The sequence below is a fragment of the Aulostomus chinensis genome, chromosome 10 (assembly GCF_037954235.1).
Source record: "Aulostomus chinensis isolate RoL2024-O1b breed Wild chromosome 10, RoL_Achi_v1.0, whole genome shotgun sequence".
Lineage (NCBI taxonomy): Eukaryota > Metazoa > Chordata > Actinopteri > Syngnathiformes > Aulostomidae > Aulostomus > Aulostomus chinensis.
Window position 1 is genome coordinate 5251664 of NC_141329.1, and position 16209 is coordinate 5267872.

Genomic DNA, 16209 nt, shown 5'->3' on the forward strand with positions numbered 1-16209 from the left:
TGATCCAAACTTTGGCCTGTAGTCAGATGTCACCAAGACTGTGGGCATGTTTAGAGGTAGTCAAACATAAAAAAAACTTTCTGCTCTGCTAATGATTCATTTTAATTGGATGAGCCAACTCTCTTCAGCCCTTTGAATAACAAAGTGTGTATTTGTGTGTGTGTATGTGTGTGTGTGTTTTTATAGAGAGATAAAGAGACAAACAGAAAAGAGGGATCTGTGGGATGTATGAAAGAGCACTGTCATTTCAATCCAAAACATTGCTCCTCTCTTTCTCGATTTCATTTTTTGCCCCCACCCACTGTCTCTGTCTCATTTCCCCTGGCTCTCCTTGGTAGCTTCCTGGCTAAGCGTGGCGTCAGGGAGGACATAGCCACGTTTGAGGCCAGGAACATCACTCCTGAGATTCGCCAGAGTGTGGAGGAGCTGCTCAACAGGAACAAGGCCTCCTTTGACCCCAAGGTCAGCAAACCAGGCTAGCTTCAGAATTACATGTGTGAATGCAATGGCGTTTTTTTTTTTTTTTTATTAGCCTTTTTGGGGGGGGGGGTGCTGGCTGGCTGATGTTTGAACTACTCGTTGTAGTAATTGAATTGTTTCTCACTTTTGGTCAGAATGCTAAACGTGCGAGCGCGGCAGCTGCCCCCCTGGCTGCCTGGGTCAAAGCCAACGTCCAGTACTCCCACGTCCTGGAGAGGATTGGGCCTCTTGAGAGAGAGCAGGCTGGGCTCCTGGAGTAAGTATTTTGATTGAAAAGTCTACGAATCAGCACACCTGCATTGGAGCTCAGAAGATTTTGAGAGTGAGACTCCATCCAGGGTGGCACGGTGGTGCAGTGGTTAGCACTGTCGCCTCACAGCAAGGAGGTCCCGGTCCGAGCCCTGACTCGGGCACGGGATCTTTCTGTGTGGAGTCTGCATGTTCTCCCTGTGCCTGCGTGGGTTCTCGCCAGGTACTCCAGCTTCCTCCCACAGTCCAAAGACATGTAAAAGGGGATGAGGCTGATACTCTAAATTGAAGTGGCTGTGAGTATCAATGGTTGTCTGTCTACACTCACTGGTCACTTAATTAGGTACACCATGCTAGTACCGGGTTGGACCCCCTTTTGCCTTCAGAACTGCCTTAATCCTTCGTGGCATAGATTCAACAAGGTACTGGAAACATTCCTCAGAGAGTTTGGTCCATATTGACATGATAGCATCACGCAGTTGCTGCAGATTTGTTAGCTGCACATCCATCATGCGAATCTCCCATTCCACCACACCCCAAAGGTGCTCTATTGGATTGAGATCTGATGACTGTGGAGGCCATTTGAGTACAGTGAACTCTTTATGACATGACGCGTTATCCTGCTGGAAGTAGCTATCAGAAGATGGTGGGTGGGTGATGGGTAGTCAAAAAGGGATGAACATGGTCAACAACAATAACAACAAACTCAGGTAGGCTGTGGCGTTGCAACGAAGCTCAATTGGTACTAAGGGGCCCAAAGTGTGCCAAGAAAATATCCCCCACACCATTACACCACCACCACCAGCCTGAACCATTGATACAAGGCAGGATGGATCCATGCTATCATGTTGTTGACGCCAAATTCTGACCCTACCATCCGAATGTCGCAGCAGAAATCGAGACTCATCAGACCAGGCAACGCTTTTCCAATCTTCTGTTGTCCAATTTTGGTGAGCCTGTGCGAATTGTAGCCTCAGTTTTCTGTTCTTAGCTGACAGGAGTGGCACCTGGCATGGTCTTCTGATGCTGTAGCCCATCTGCCTCAAGGTTCGACGTGTTGTGCTTTCAGAGATGCTCTTCTGCATTGTAACGAGTGATTATTTGAGTTACTGTTGTCTTTCTATCAGCTCGAACCAGTCTGGCCATTCTCCTCTGACCTCTGGAATCAACAAGGCATTTTCGCCCACAGAACTGCCGCTCACTGGATATTTTCTCTTTTTCGGACCATTCTCTGTAAATCCTAGAGATGGTTGTGTGTGGAAAATCCCAGTAGATCATCAGTTTCTGAAATATTCAGGCCAGCCTGTCTGGCACCAACAACCATGCCACGTTCAAAGTCACTTAAATCACCTTTCTTCCCCATTCTGGTGCTCGGTTTGAACTGCAGCAGATCATCTTGACCATGTCTACATGCCTAAATGCATTGAGTTGCTGCCATGTGATTGGCTGATTAGTAATTTGCGTTAACGAGAAGTTGAAAAGGTGTGCCTAATCAAGTGGCCAGTGAGTGTATATGTGTTGGCCTTGCGATGGACTGGCAACCCATCCAGGGTGAACCCCGCCTCTCGTCTGAAGGCTGCTGGGATAGGCTCCAGCCCCCCCGAGACCCTTAACAGCATGAGCAGTAGAAAATGGTTGGATTGATGGATTCCACCCAGTGAATAATCAGATACTGCCTTGTGTCTTCGCGGATCTTTCCAGAAACTTGAGGAAAACCGAGTCTAGGAAGAACAAGCTTGAGGACCAGCTCAACTCTGTTGGAGCCAAAGTCAATGAGTTGAAAGAGAAGTATGTTTCTTTATTGTTGTCAATTTGTCATAAATATAGTAATTGTTGTAAATCATATGACCCTCATGACAAACCTTGACCTGAGAAACAGAGATACAATGAGAGAAAAACTGAGATTTTGCTCATTGAGTTTTATATGTGGCTAAACAAATGTAAAATATATGCCGACAAGCAGGAAGGACAGGAAATACTTTTGGTTCCAAACTTTGCTTCTGAAGCTAACCGTGCTTTAAAATTGCCCCCCTATTTAGGAAACACCTTATCCTCATCCTTGTCTTACACTCTGCCAACCATGCAGCATCCCTCCTCTGCCGCTGATATTCTTTGTCCTGTCATCAAGAATATAAGCAATCAATACTGCTTAAAGGGCAGCTCACTCCCACTCTCTTTTAAAATTAGCTGGACATTGATGAGTTTCTTAATTATCAAGCCAAACCTCAGTAAAGGTGAACTTCACACCACGTGTGACCGAGCCCTTGTGTTCTATCTTTTTTTGTATAACTACTCAAATCACCACCACGTCTTGCAGGCAAGGTTTACCTCTTAGGTTATTATATTTCAAAAAACATTTGTTGCCTCTAATGGGAAGTGCAGCAATATTGTGTATCCTGAAGCAATGTGAAACAGTTTGTCTGGTTCCATTTGAAAATATCTGTGTTTAGGCCTCCGTGGAAGAGCGTATCGGAGCCGAGCTGCATCTCTCTTCTCTGCCTTTCTGCTCTGTCTCTCCTATCTCAGTTATCTCAAAATGATCATGACCTCAGCAGTCAGGGAGCTATGAAGTTGTCATATAGATCTGATTAAAGAATACTTAAGTATTCTATTTTCAGTGGAATAGTATGAGTAACACATAAAATATACTTAAGTTGAACTCGACATGTTCAGTTGCCCGTGACTGTCAGGGGAATTGCTGAATGTAGCACCACAATTCCACCTCTCCTTCATGCTCACCAGAGAAACAATCTAATCTGATAGTCCATGGAAACCATCAGGGCATGTTAGAGATACTGCATTTAAGATCGAGCGAAAAGGAAGTTGCTCTGAACGGGTGACAAGTGTCAATGCTGGAAGTCCTCATAATTCCTACCAAAAACATTTATCAAAGTACTGATCCCTCAGGTTTCAGTGTCACACAGCAGAGGCAGCGAAGTTGGAGGCTGACGTGACTAAAGCTCAGGACACCATCACTGCTGCCCAGCAGCTCATATCCCAACTAGACGGAGAACACACACGTTGGAATGCACAGGTAGTGGGATGTATGGGAGGATTGATGTTTGTGTGGGGGTTATTCAGAGAGGAGCTCATTTAACATTTAACAGCAACAGGAGGTGTGTGTGTGTGTGTGTGTGTGTGTGTGTGTGTGTGTGTGTGTGTGACAAGGGAGATGGAACTCAGGTCCCTTCTGGGTGTTTTTACTCCTCTCCGCAGCATCTGTCCACACCTTAATTAAAACACTCAATCTCTTCCTGACACGCAAACACACACATACACACTCCATCACACACCCAACATCCCTCAAGGCCTGCACCAAGGAATCAGTTCAGTATGCTCCTATTTTCATATACACACATACAACTTGAAAGTTCACACACACTTGGTCCTAATTCCTCCTCCCACCGCAGGCAGTCTTAGTTAGCTGTATGTTAATTCCTCTGAGCTACATATGCACGGACGTGGTTGAGAGTCTTAGAGGTGGCAGGATCTTTGAGAGTATTTTTAAAGCCTGAAGCAGCCAGTTTTTGACATATTTTGGATTTAGGGGTGTGAGACTTTAATGTGAATGTAATAATTTCTGAGATAGGATGAATGTGCACATGCAACATTAAACTTTATTTTTTTCTTCATCTCTCCCATTTTTCATCCGTGCTTTTCTTTACACTCTTCCCTGACATTCTCAGTCTTATTTATTCTAACTCAACTTTTTGTGTCTTGCACATCACTCCCTTCTCCTGATCATTTCACTTTTTTCCCCATCTTAAATTTAAGACATGGGATTTAGCCTGCAGGTCAGACTGGTCTCCCACCGCAATGGTCGGTCCCCCCCACCACTACAAGACACATGTGTTGAGGCTCCACCTGGAACCATTATAAAAACAACACTTTGTTCATACTTCTTCCTTTACAACAGTCCTACCTCAGCAATTGCTCTTCATTCCCCTTGAAGGTCTTAACTGACAAAGAACACAGTGAGCATGTGGTTACGCTTCTGTACAAAATGTGCCATGGAAAGTCGTTTTGGACCAGAGCATCTGCTTAATGATGTAATGTATTGTAATGTGTCTCTTTCAGATGTCTGAGATAAAGAATGAGTTGGATACGCTCCCGCTGAGGGCAATGTTGGCTTCAGCCTTCATCACATATCTGTCTGCAGCTCCTGAAGATCGCAGACGACAATGTCTGGAAACATGGATGACACAAGCTGAACTGCAGAGTAAATACTTTTTAAGAAGGATATTAACACAAACATACTTGTACCAGTAAATACTTGCCCCTCTACTAACCAGCCTAGACAAGCACAGCACACAACAAAATGGTTTGGTACATATAGTCCTCGAACAACAGCTGTTAGATTAAATGAAATGTGATTTCCAAGTATCCGATTGTGTGACTAAAACAAGTATTCATGATTATGGTCCTTTCTTAAACTAAATTTGAACAGCTTTCGAGGTTTAAATTTCTACATGACCAACAAAATCTTCCAGGATGAATAGGAAACATTCCTATTTGGGAATGTCCCCCCTTGCTAGCGAGTGGTCAGATGTTGACTCGGAACAGTCAGCAGTTGGGTAAGTAGCGAGAAAACTGGACACATGATGAAACACTTGACAAATTTATGAAAGTAAATTGCAAAGTAAGAGTTAAGGTCACAATCATATGTGCTGGACGTAAGGTAACAACAGAGTTACCTATTTGTGTTCAAAATTAATAACAACCTCACTGTCCCAGAGGGTCGTTTCTGTTTCGACTGGCGTTTTATTGTCAGCCTCTCTGCCTGGAGGTTAGAATAAGTTGCTCATTAATCCATTCAAAAGTGTGTGTATGTGTGTGTGTTTTTAATCAGAGTTTGACTTACGGTCCTTCCTGTGCTCCGAGAGTGAACAGTTGATCTGGAAGAGTCAAGGCCTGCCGTCTGATGACCTCTCCATGGAGAATGCTCTTGTCATTCTACAGGTTGGAAATCAATCAATATCTCATTATTGCTCAAATATTTCATCTATTTTTTTTTACATGACAGCTGTACCACATAGAATAGCATTTATCAGAGAGCAGACACTTTGCCCATGTCCATGCAATATTTACTGAGAATGTAATGAAAATGTCCAGGAAGTTAAACACCTTCCCCATTCCAATTTCACAATGTCAACAGATGAAAAAAATAATTGCTTTATCTGCACCGTGATTTGAATTGAAGTGTCTTCATTGGCCCCGGCACCGCTTCTGGATCTCAGAATGCATACTATTTTTAAGTGTAATGTTGCAACATCCAAACAAATGCAGCTCTTAACTAAACTTCCTTGGCAGAGGTAATTTTTGATCTGAGACATACTCCATATCTGTTCCGTTTTTTTTCCACTTCTGTAATTCAGTCACATTGTTTTGTATTTTGGATAGCATAACAATTCCCTTAAAGGGGAGCCAAAAGTTCGGCACGGTGGTGGAGTGGTTAGCAAGAAGGTTCCGGGTTCGAGTCCCAGCACGAGCACTGGGTCTTTCTGTGTGGAGTTTGTATGTTGTCCCTGTGCCTGTGTGGATTCTCTCTGGGTACTCCAGCTTCCTCCCACAGTCCAAACACATGCAAATGTGGATGAGGCTAATTGAATACTCTAAATTGACCATAGATATGAATGTTAGTGTGAATGGTTGTCTGCCTATATGTGTTGGCCCTGCAATGGATTGGCAACCTGTCCAGGGTGAACCCCGCCTCTCGCTGGATAGCCGCTGGGATAGGCTCCAGCACCCCTGCGACCCTTAACAGGATAAGCGTAAGAAAATGGATGGATGGATGGAAGCCAAAAGGTCTTGATTGCCCCCTGGTGGCCTGCTGCAGTATGAGAGAAAAATCCTACCTCTCTGTGGTATCTTATGGTATGAGGACCAAACGAGAAAATCAAAGTACTCATTTATGAAAACTGGGAAGTGACATCATGATTGATAAAAGTATATGAAGAGGATATCTATAACTCTAATTCCCTGTAAATGTGATGGTTTCAAACTTCAAAAGATAAGTTGTTCACCTTGAAGGAATCACTCTCAATGAGGTCATGCAGAACTTTAATACTGCACTTTTACCTAGTATCACTTTTACATATTTTTGGTTTTAAATGAGGTCACCAGCATGTGTATCCAGAATATTTTGGCTTCGTCTTTGTACAGTGGGAGGAAGCGGAAATCATTTTATCTACAATCTATAATCAGAAGTTATCATAAATAACATTTTTAATTAGTTTATCTGGTTATGCTGTAGGCCTTTGTTGTGCACTGTCAGAAAGGAATCCAGTATCAAATAAATACAGCATTTATTCAACCTTAGTTTGAATATAGATAGTCTTGTAAATCATCTGTGGATATGTGGTTGTCATTCATCTGTCCTCCATGTGTCTGCACTGTGTTTTGTTTTTACCATTCCTGCCTTCAGATCAATGCACTCAAGTTACGGGTAAGAAGGTGTTCCACCGTAGCTTCAACTTCATGTTTAGTGTAGCCTTCCTGTGTGTGTCCCACCCGGCGGCAAAAAAAAAAGCACCATACAGTACAGTATGTAGGCGAGCACTGCATTTTATGGAGACTGTAAGCGTGGGAGCCTACAAGTCCTCCCTCTCTCTCTCTCTCTCTTCCAACGGCATTAAGTTGTTCCAAATCCAATACTGAAATAGATATACACAGGGCTTCATTAGCACTGACCTTATTTGTGTTGATTAGTCCTGTTTAGTTTGAACAGATGACACCTTGCTGTTGTCCAAAGTGCTGCAGGCACTGTGGAATTCTGATGAGTTCAGTGACTTATTGTCTCCCATGACACACCACACCAGCAGCCTCTCTCTCTATCCTGCCTCCTCCTTATTTACAATTTTAGGAGCATATAAATCTTTGGAGGGTCTCTCTGTGTAAATGGGTCTCACAGGTCACAGGGAGTCCTCCATCAGCAGAGTAGCCACACTGTCTATGATCGATCATTTCTAAAACAGAAGATAGGAACGTGTGTGTTTGTGGCCCAACAGCCTGAGAACAGTAACAGTGAGTTTATTTTTGACACTTGCTCTCAGGGCATCTTCTATGATGACTTAGCTGCATTTTTTTTAAAAGAGCTCCTCCCATCCTAATACATGGACTTCAGGACAGGGGTCAGTCCAGGGGGAACACTTGTGTCTCAGTGGTTGGGGCTGAACTTCCTCTGCCGCCGGGTAGGGTTTGTGTGTTTGTCTCCCCTACAAGTCTGTGTGTATTGTCATCGACATTCAAACTGGCGTGTGGTTTGAAATACAAATAAATGTCAGATGTTGAAGCAAATATGTTGATGTGTGACCAGAGGGACCGACAGAAGTGATCGTTTCTAGAAAATTAGCACAATCTCCCAACCTGCCTGCGTCATCACTCTTAAGATCTCTCAATCACATTCTCACTTCCTAAGGTTCTACACGGACTATAAACTCAAGCGAAAGAGGAACTGACATCAGTCAACTACAGGAAGCCGAAAAACTTTTGCTGTTTCTCCCATAAGCTTTTCATAGCCGACGGGTTTAGAAACTGCAGAATTTCAGACGTTATTTTGTTGGGTTCTTTCTTTTTTCCAACAATTTCTTCAACCCTTATTTTATGAATGCAGTACTGACAAGAGTGTAAGTAAATAGGGCAAAAAGGAAATTGCATCTTATCACTTCAGTAAAATGATAGCATTTAATATGCATATTTAATATATTTACAGTACTTGGATCAGTACACAGAGTAGAAAAAGACTGAGAAGACTAAACAGAAAAATGACCCGCTTTGAGAGAAAGGATCCTTGAGCAGGAGACCATGAAATAGAGCACAAAAGTGTGTGTGTGTGTGTGTGTGGGGGGGGGGGGGGGTGTTCATTCCTTCGCCTGGCGTAGGAGTGGTGCTGGTCGATAAGCATGACAGCAGTGAGACAGGACTGACCTCCTTGTACACACACACACACACAAGCACATGAACAGGCACACACAGAGAAACACGTACACAATCTTTCCTGTCTAAAACTTTTATACTGAACACAGTTTCTTAATCAATATTCTCTGTTCAGAGTGTTGCCTGTCCGTTCCTGATCGACCCGTCATCCCGTGCTACAGAATGGCTTCGCACACATCTCCAACAACACAGATTAGAAGTTATCAACCAACAGGTATACACACACACACACACACACACACAAATGATACATGGACATGCTCCCACATACAGTATTTTTTTTCCTACATTGTCATCACTGCTTCTTCTGTTGTGAGTCCAGTGGCTTTTTAGTTTGTATTCTCTGGATTGGATCACTTGACTCTTGTGTCAACTGTTGTACATGTCCTGAAAAGGATAGTAAAAGGGGGTAAATGACGCTGTTGAAACAGGATTACAGTTTGAATATCGCGCTATTTGAGTTGATAACATCCTTGTACTTCTGTGTGTGTGTGTGTGTGTGTGTGTATTCGTCTGTGTGGGTATACTCCATGTAGGATAGTAACTTCATGACATCTCTGGAGCTCGCTGTCAGATTTGGAAAAACGCTTATTATCCAAGAAATGGATGGAGTTGAACCTGTTCTCTACCCATTGTTGAGGAGGGACTTCATTGCACAGGGTATGTTCACACACAAACAAGTTACACAACATGTTTGCTAGTCAGGAAAAAATCATTTATTTATTTGTTTATTTATACATCAGCGTTCGATGTTCATCTGGTGACGTTGGGATATTTTTTTAAAACTATAATGTTACCCAGAGTGAGATGGTTGTCCTTACTGTTGTTTCACCAAGTTAGATTATGAGTGATGTATGACGAATGTTGCTTAACTATCTTGGTTTGTTAGTTGTTAATTTTTTCATTTTCAGATAATATTACATATCATAAAGCACTGTGAGTGACATGAAAGTGGGAAACCTCTTTATAAATACTGTATTTACTTTGTCTCACTATCTGTGGAATCATCAAATGTCACTCCTATACACACAGTAGTTATCGTGTATAAATGTTCATTAGCACAGAAATAGACCCTTTCTTTAATGGCTCAGTCAAGGTGTTATTAGACAGAGGAGGATAGCTTGAACACACATTTGTGAACATCTCTTTCTAAGGTCATTTTTGGAGAAACTGTAATTACATTCAAAGTCCCTGGGAAATATGGTGGGTTTAGCCACTTAAAGACAACTTTCATTTGAGATTATTATTTTTTTTTTTCCCCTGATGAAATAAAAAGAGAACCACAAAAATATAGTCTTACATTGCATATTTATGTAAGCTGCACTTCACTGAAATGTTGGTGTCTTGGCTGTAATGGTAAAGCATTCACACATTAATGCTGTGGTGGGTTCTTGTAAACGGGTTGAAATGCACCTTCTTTTAAAATGAAGGTGATTTATTAGGCTTTGATTTATCCTGGGAGCAGCGGTTGTCTAGTGTGAGTGTGAGAAAGGGCAAGTTATCCACTTAAAAGATGTGTTGAACATGATGTGAAAAAAAGAGACAAGACAAAGACATGTCAGTGCTGCATTGCAGGCGTGTGGAAGACAAAGTGAGAGGAGAGGTAGAAGAGTGAGGATGGGCTTAAAAGTGCAGAGTTCTAAAGCTGTCTGATAATGTTTGTATTGTTAATAGAGACTCTTTCTCTCGGCCTCTGTCAACAGGTCCAAGATATGTGGTGCAGATAGGAGACAAGGTTATTGATTACAACGAGGACTTCCGTCTCTTCCTGGCAACACGGAATCCCACTCCCTACATCCCCCCCGACGCCTCGTCAGTGGTCACAGAAGTCAACTTCACTACGACCAGGGCGGGTCTGCGAGGACAGGTAATCTGCTTCAGCAGGTCAGCAATGAATGCTGGCTTTGAGACAGTTGTGGTTTTGTTTTGAAAATAATACAATATACTAAAAAGAAAATCAATGGAATATTTGGTTTCTGTCTATTGTGCCTACAGCTTCCAACAGTCTGCAGGTGTTCAGTTTTTCAAATTGCATCTGGATTCTGTTTAGTGCTTAAGGCTTCATGAACAAAATCCACACTGAAAAGGTGCTTTAAAAGTGGAGTGTGTGTTTTGTATATTGTAGTTGTACCGTGTGTGTTGCTGTAGCCTTTTTCTGCTGTACTTACCCTTTCCTATTTATTTGTGTTTATATTTGTACTAGCTTCTGGCCCTGACCATCCAGCAGGAGAAACCAGAGTTGGAAACGGAGAAAACAAGACTACTACAACAAGAGGAAGACAAGAAGATACAACTCGCTCAGCTGGAAGAATCTCTCTTAGAGGTACACATACCCAGTAAAGGAGAGGAGAATTTTCACTTTGACATATCGCTGCCTTCTAAAAATAATCACCAAGGTCATTTTTTCAAGTTTTTGGGAAAACACAAAAAACTGGAGACAAAACATCATAAGGAGTTGTTTTAGGCAAAAAAGATTCACAAAAAATGACTTAGGCAATTATTTTCAGAAGGTGACAACATAAAACCTCGTTGCCTACAAAAGAATAGCACAGTGCTCGTTCTATGTTTTGTGCATCAAGCATTTTATTTCCTGCAAAGACTTGCTTCCCTTTTTCCACAATTTGGCATGTTCAATATCATCTGCCCTGCAGTTCATGTTGCAAACTCCCACTTACACACTGCCAAATGTGTTGGAAGGAACTAAGCTGGAAGCACCACTTTTGGGTTTTGAACTTGTGTCTTCTTGCTTGGATTCGTGGAAGTAATGTGCATCCAGAGATGATTCTGAATTAATTTCTTTAAACTTTAACAATTAGAGCTGACTTAGTGACTTAATGGCAAATCAGAAATGATGCAACTGGTACGTGTTACATATGCGTGCATCCAATAGCTTTCACACTACAAAAAAATAGGGGTTGACAAACGTGGTTCCCTGAGAGCCACTACAAATACTGATTATTACTAATCAAGAAGACAGTAAACATTTGAAGTAAAACTACTGTCTTAGTGATGATGTATTCTTGGAAAGCAAAGATTCTATCCATTCATGTGAAGTGATGCAAACCCCCCCAAGATACAATTGCAAAAGTGGGTACGGTCATTGCTTTTTTTCCTTTTATCTAAAAAAATCTGAGGCAACTCATCTAAGAAGAAGCCTCAGAAAAATCATCTGATCTATAATATTCAGTCAAAGATGCTCTTGTTACAGACAGAGGATCCAATCCAGGCAACATACTCTCATTCGTCTTGTGAATTGTGAATCCTTGCCTCCTCTTGAGTAACTACTCCCTCTCTGCTCCTGTTTTCACCTCACCATACATTGTATATTTATCTGTCGCTCCATCTGCTTCTCTCTGTGTCCTGCATCAGACTCTGGCTACAGCTCAGGGTAATATTCTAGAGAACAGGGAACTTATCGACAGCCTGAACCAGACCAAAGCAAGCAGTGCCCTGATCCAGGAGTCACTGCTGGAATCACACAGGCTGCAAGCATCCCTGGACCAGGTATACACACACATGCATACACGCACACACGCATGCACACACACACACACACACACACACACACACAGATATAATTGCATTATTTCTGAAATTAAATCATTTCTCTAACTTCCTTACACACCTTCTGGTCCAAATCTAAAAAAAAAAAAAAAGAAGCCTCAGAGCTTCATGTTTATGCCTCATGGCAAGAGGGACGCCTGGCTGGCAGTGTGGCACGTCTGTCACCCGGCTGCATGTGGCCAATGCAGCATCACTTGGGTTGTCATACAATCCATCATCCCACTTCAGCAGTCAAGCTTTACCTGTATCTTGGGCTAACACTGCTCTGTCACACCACACCAGCTGTTGGGAATAGGTCAGAGCATCGCATGCTGCCTGATGAGCATGAGCCAACTGCTTACACACCATCTGGGCTAGTTTACTAAGGAAGCAGTCAGTGAACACTGCTGGGAGTGGATGCGTTTATGTACAAGTGACATTTCTGACTGACATTTCTCCCACATACTCTGATTTCTCCAAAATTGTTCAGAAATGCGAGAGTTGTCTGTGAGCTGAATGACTCCTTACTGGCTGTCCTTTCCTTTGCTGGAGGAATTCATGCTCCTCTGTGGTCGCCTGTTAGAATTGTCAGGCCAGCTGAATCACAGGCAGCTGGAATTTTTGTAGATACCTGAAGATGTTTGGCCGCTAATCTGAGGACTTTGTCAGTTTTAAACTTAGTCTTTATGGGTCATTATTAAGGTCAATGACACCACTTGGTTTGTGTGCGCTCCCGATTGTGTTGGCGTGTATAACACAGGCTTTGACATTCGTGAAACCTGACAACCATTTAACAAATACATGATCCTACATCCATGGCCAACTCCTCCAGTCAAGACTGGGGATGGGAATCCAAAACTGGTTCTTGATGAGAACGGGTTCCCAGTGTTTCAATTCCTTGGAATCATTTGCCAATTTTGCAAACAATTTCCTTATCGATTCCAATAGGCGCGAATGATGTCACAACGCATGTTGCGTTGCTTACACAAGCTATGCAACGTGCGTGGCGACGTCATTCACCAGTGCATCCAGCAGGAAACATGGCACCCAAGTGGCGCAAATGCTCAGAAGTTTGGTTACATTTCACAATGAAGGAAGACAACAGGGCAACGTGCAGTACTCGCAAAGTGGATATTTCATCAAAGGGAGGAAGTGAAACATTTTCACACACAGCATGCGGTAACTTTGAGTGAATGTCGCGTTTTTGATCTGCTCCTGAGTAAATCTCAACCCAGCAGCAGCGGCAACGTTAGCACGTCCTCTGCTGTTATTACTGTAGGTAACTGACCAACTAACATTGCCTATCATGTTAGCGCCATGTGCCTCATTGTCAAACCTGTTCTTACTTACTGTTAATGTTAATTGAATGCCTTCTCATGCATTACATTCAGATGACCATGACAAGAGACAGAGTCTGTCTGGTAGTTTCTCTTTTTTTCTAAATGAGAATCGATAAGAGAATCAATAAAGAACTGAATCGTTAAGAAGAATCAAAAATCGAATCGGAATCGGAAAAATCGTATCAATTCCCATTCCTAGTCAAGACTCCACCTGTGCTGAGGGGCGGGCGACCTTCCTCTGAGGACAACAGCATACTTGTTTTGAATTGGGAGGACAGACAGTTTAAAAGAGGAGTACGTCAAAGTAGAGAAACCACCCCTCAGCAAGAGGGGTCAGTATTACCACTTAACCCCTATCTACATTACAGTCCTTCCATTCCCTCCCAGGAGCCTTGTTGTATGTGGGTTAAAATGTCCATGCATGCCAAAGCAGGTGAGTGTAGTTTATAAATTAAATAAATAAATAATCTGTGCACACAGATTATGGTAATTTTAACTCTGATTGGTGCGCTACCAGCTAGCAGTCCCTGGTCTGCACCTGAACCTGATTAGATTTCATGTTCAACTGTTGCAGCTTTTGACAGAATTCGACACCAATCCTGCTTTTGTCCCAGAGGTGGTCAGCGCACGCTCAGTTGACCATAAAACATTCAGCAGCTGCCACTCAGCTCTGCAGAGCAGCAGTGGTTGCAGTGTGCCCGTGGGTCTTGGGGAAAATGAGGCAGTTATTGTCCTGGGCTGCTTCCCACATGGATTCTCTCTGACTTGATAGTGGATGCTCTTCCAGGTCTGGACTTTGGGCTCCAGATGGACAGTGGGCACAGATGGACAGTGGGCACAATCTGCAAGAGGTGTTGGGGGTGATGGTCAGTCAGTCGCTGCTTGGTTAGACATTGAAGGGAAGGATACAAGAGACAAATTACGTTACTCTGGTTCTCTAATTCATCGTTTTGATGTTTAAAATCAGCATTAACAAATCGCTATACCTGTTATTACCCATCGTTGTTCCTCTGTGAAGAAGCTGGTTCAGTGAGGTTTCTCCCTCCAGACCAACTGCCAGCCTCTTCTTCTACACTTAGGAGGAAGAGAGACTGAGAGCTACAGACAAAGGACTGTGAGGGAGAGACAGGAAGACAGATAACAACAGTCAGAGTTGAATGTGTGATGAGGTTTAAGCTCAGAGTTTGATTGTAAGAGGAGTCCTCATTACAGCAAGGATATATTCAGATATCTTATGCATAAATGCACTGTTATATACTATTTACAAACTAAAACCATCTCTGCCTGTGAGAATTATATTACATATTCCCCCTGTAGGGAGCAGTGTTTCACCATAACTAACTTTTGAATTTCTCTGTTTTAATGGTTTACCTTCATCATGCACATCTCCCTGTTCTCACATTTCCTATCTTTTCACACCTCACATGTTTATCCTCCTTTTTTCTTTTTCCCTCCTTTCATTTTTATTGAAATAAATATCTTCTACTCTTCCTTATTACTTATCCATCCCCATACAAATCTCTTCTTGCTGACGTCTACCCATCTGTTGCATTTACTGCACCTCTCTTTTAAAAAAAAAAAAACAACCCTGGTGATTATTTTTTCCCTGTCTCTTGGTTTCTTCCCCCTTCTCTTTCTATTTTTTCTTCCCTCCTCTCTTTCACTCTCTACCTTTTTATTTCAGGAACGGGATGCCTACCTGCCTCTTGCAGAAAGTGCCAGCAAGATGTACTTTGTCATCACAGACCTGTCAAAGATCAACAATATGTACCGCTTCAGCCTTGCTTCGTTTCTCCGCCTCTTCCAAAGGGCTCTTCAGGCCAAAAAGGTGACTGGATGCTTCTTCAAAGCTCTTACACTATTACCATTTTCATCTTGCACAACACACTGGAGGGAGGGGGGGGGTCCTTGAACGAACTACATCTTTGCTTGTTGGAGATCTAGAACAACCTCAGCTTTCAGTTGCTGTAAATTGGCACTTAGATGGAGAAATACAAGACATTGCGATGAAACAACTAGGAGAACATCAAGGAGATCAACATTCTTCTGCCCAAGTCCATCTTAATAAAGTCTTGAGACATGATTAATCTGTTTTTTACACTGATAAAAATGAATACACCCCTACCTATTAATTGAGAGACACGTATACTGGGTATACAAACAGCACCGTCATTATCATCAGGAGTTTTTCCTTGTATTCTGAGCCATATCAAGATATAAAACTCTGGTCTGCCTCACTTAGTTTGGATTCATGATGTTAATTCAAACTTTTGTTTTTCCTGTCATACAATTGATAATGTCTGCCATGAAAAAGACCGGTGGATGTTTTCAGGTTGGCTGTTTGCTGGAGGGGCAGGTTGTGTGTCAGAAACACTTTGGCTTTGTGCATCTCTCTCTATTTAAAATCCCATTAGTGTCTTTCTAAATGATCTGGGACTGACAGATATAACAGCCAAGATTTTGACGAATACCAAAGACATCAAAGAATTGAGATCACAGCAGAGGAGGGACAAGGACTCGCTCATGTTCAGGGAACTATGGGTGTTGGTCTTCTCCTGCTAAACATTTGTGTCTGGCTCAGTGTTAGCTGTGCTATTCAGTATTGCTCTACTTCAGATTTACCATGTAGTGACGGGCTGGTGTACAGACTTCACCAGCTGTT

General features: G+C 42.5%; 1 protein-coding gene across 3 annotated transcripts in view; it reads left to right on the forward strand.

The window, feature by feature from the left end:
• The window catches only part of dync2h1 (dynein cytoplasmic 2 heavy chain 1), a 96822-nt gene that overhangs the window by 43118 nt on the left and 37495 nt on the right, over positions 1-16209 (forward strand). For 2 of the 3 annotated variants that reach the window (XM_086215729.1, XM_086215730.1), the window contains exons 63-75: positions 339-462; positions 615-736; positions 2431-2517; positions 3637-3763; positions 4807-4948; positions 5579-5688; positions 7154-7174; positions 8780-8878; positions 9201-9324; positions 10368-10531; positions 10868-10987; positions 12034-12168; positions 15232-15375. In XM_086215729.1, coding sequence (XP_086071855.1) covers positions 339-462; positions 615-736; positions 2431-2517; positions 3637-3763; positions 4807-4948; positions 5579-5688; positions 7154-7174; positions 8780-8878; positions 9201-9324; positions 10368-10531; positions 10868-10987; positions 12034-12168; positions 15232-15375 — 1519 coding nt within the window. The remainder of the gene's footprint in view (positions 1-338; positions 463-614; positions 737-2430; positions 2518-3636; positions 3764-4806; positions 4949-5578; positions 5689-7153; positions 7175-8779; positions 8879-9200; positions 9325-10367; positions 10532-10867; positions 10988-12033; positions 12169-15231; positions 15376-16209) is intronic. The other variant, XM_086215731.1, reaches the window with a different exon arrangement.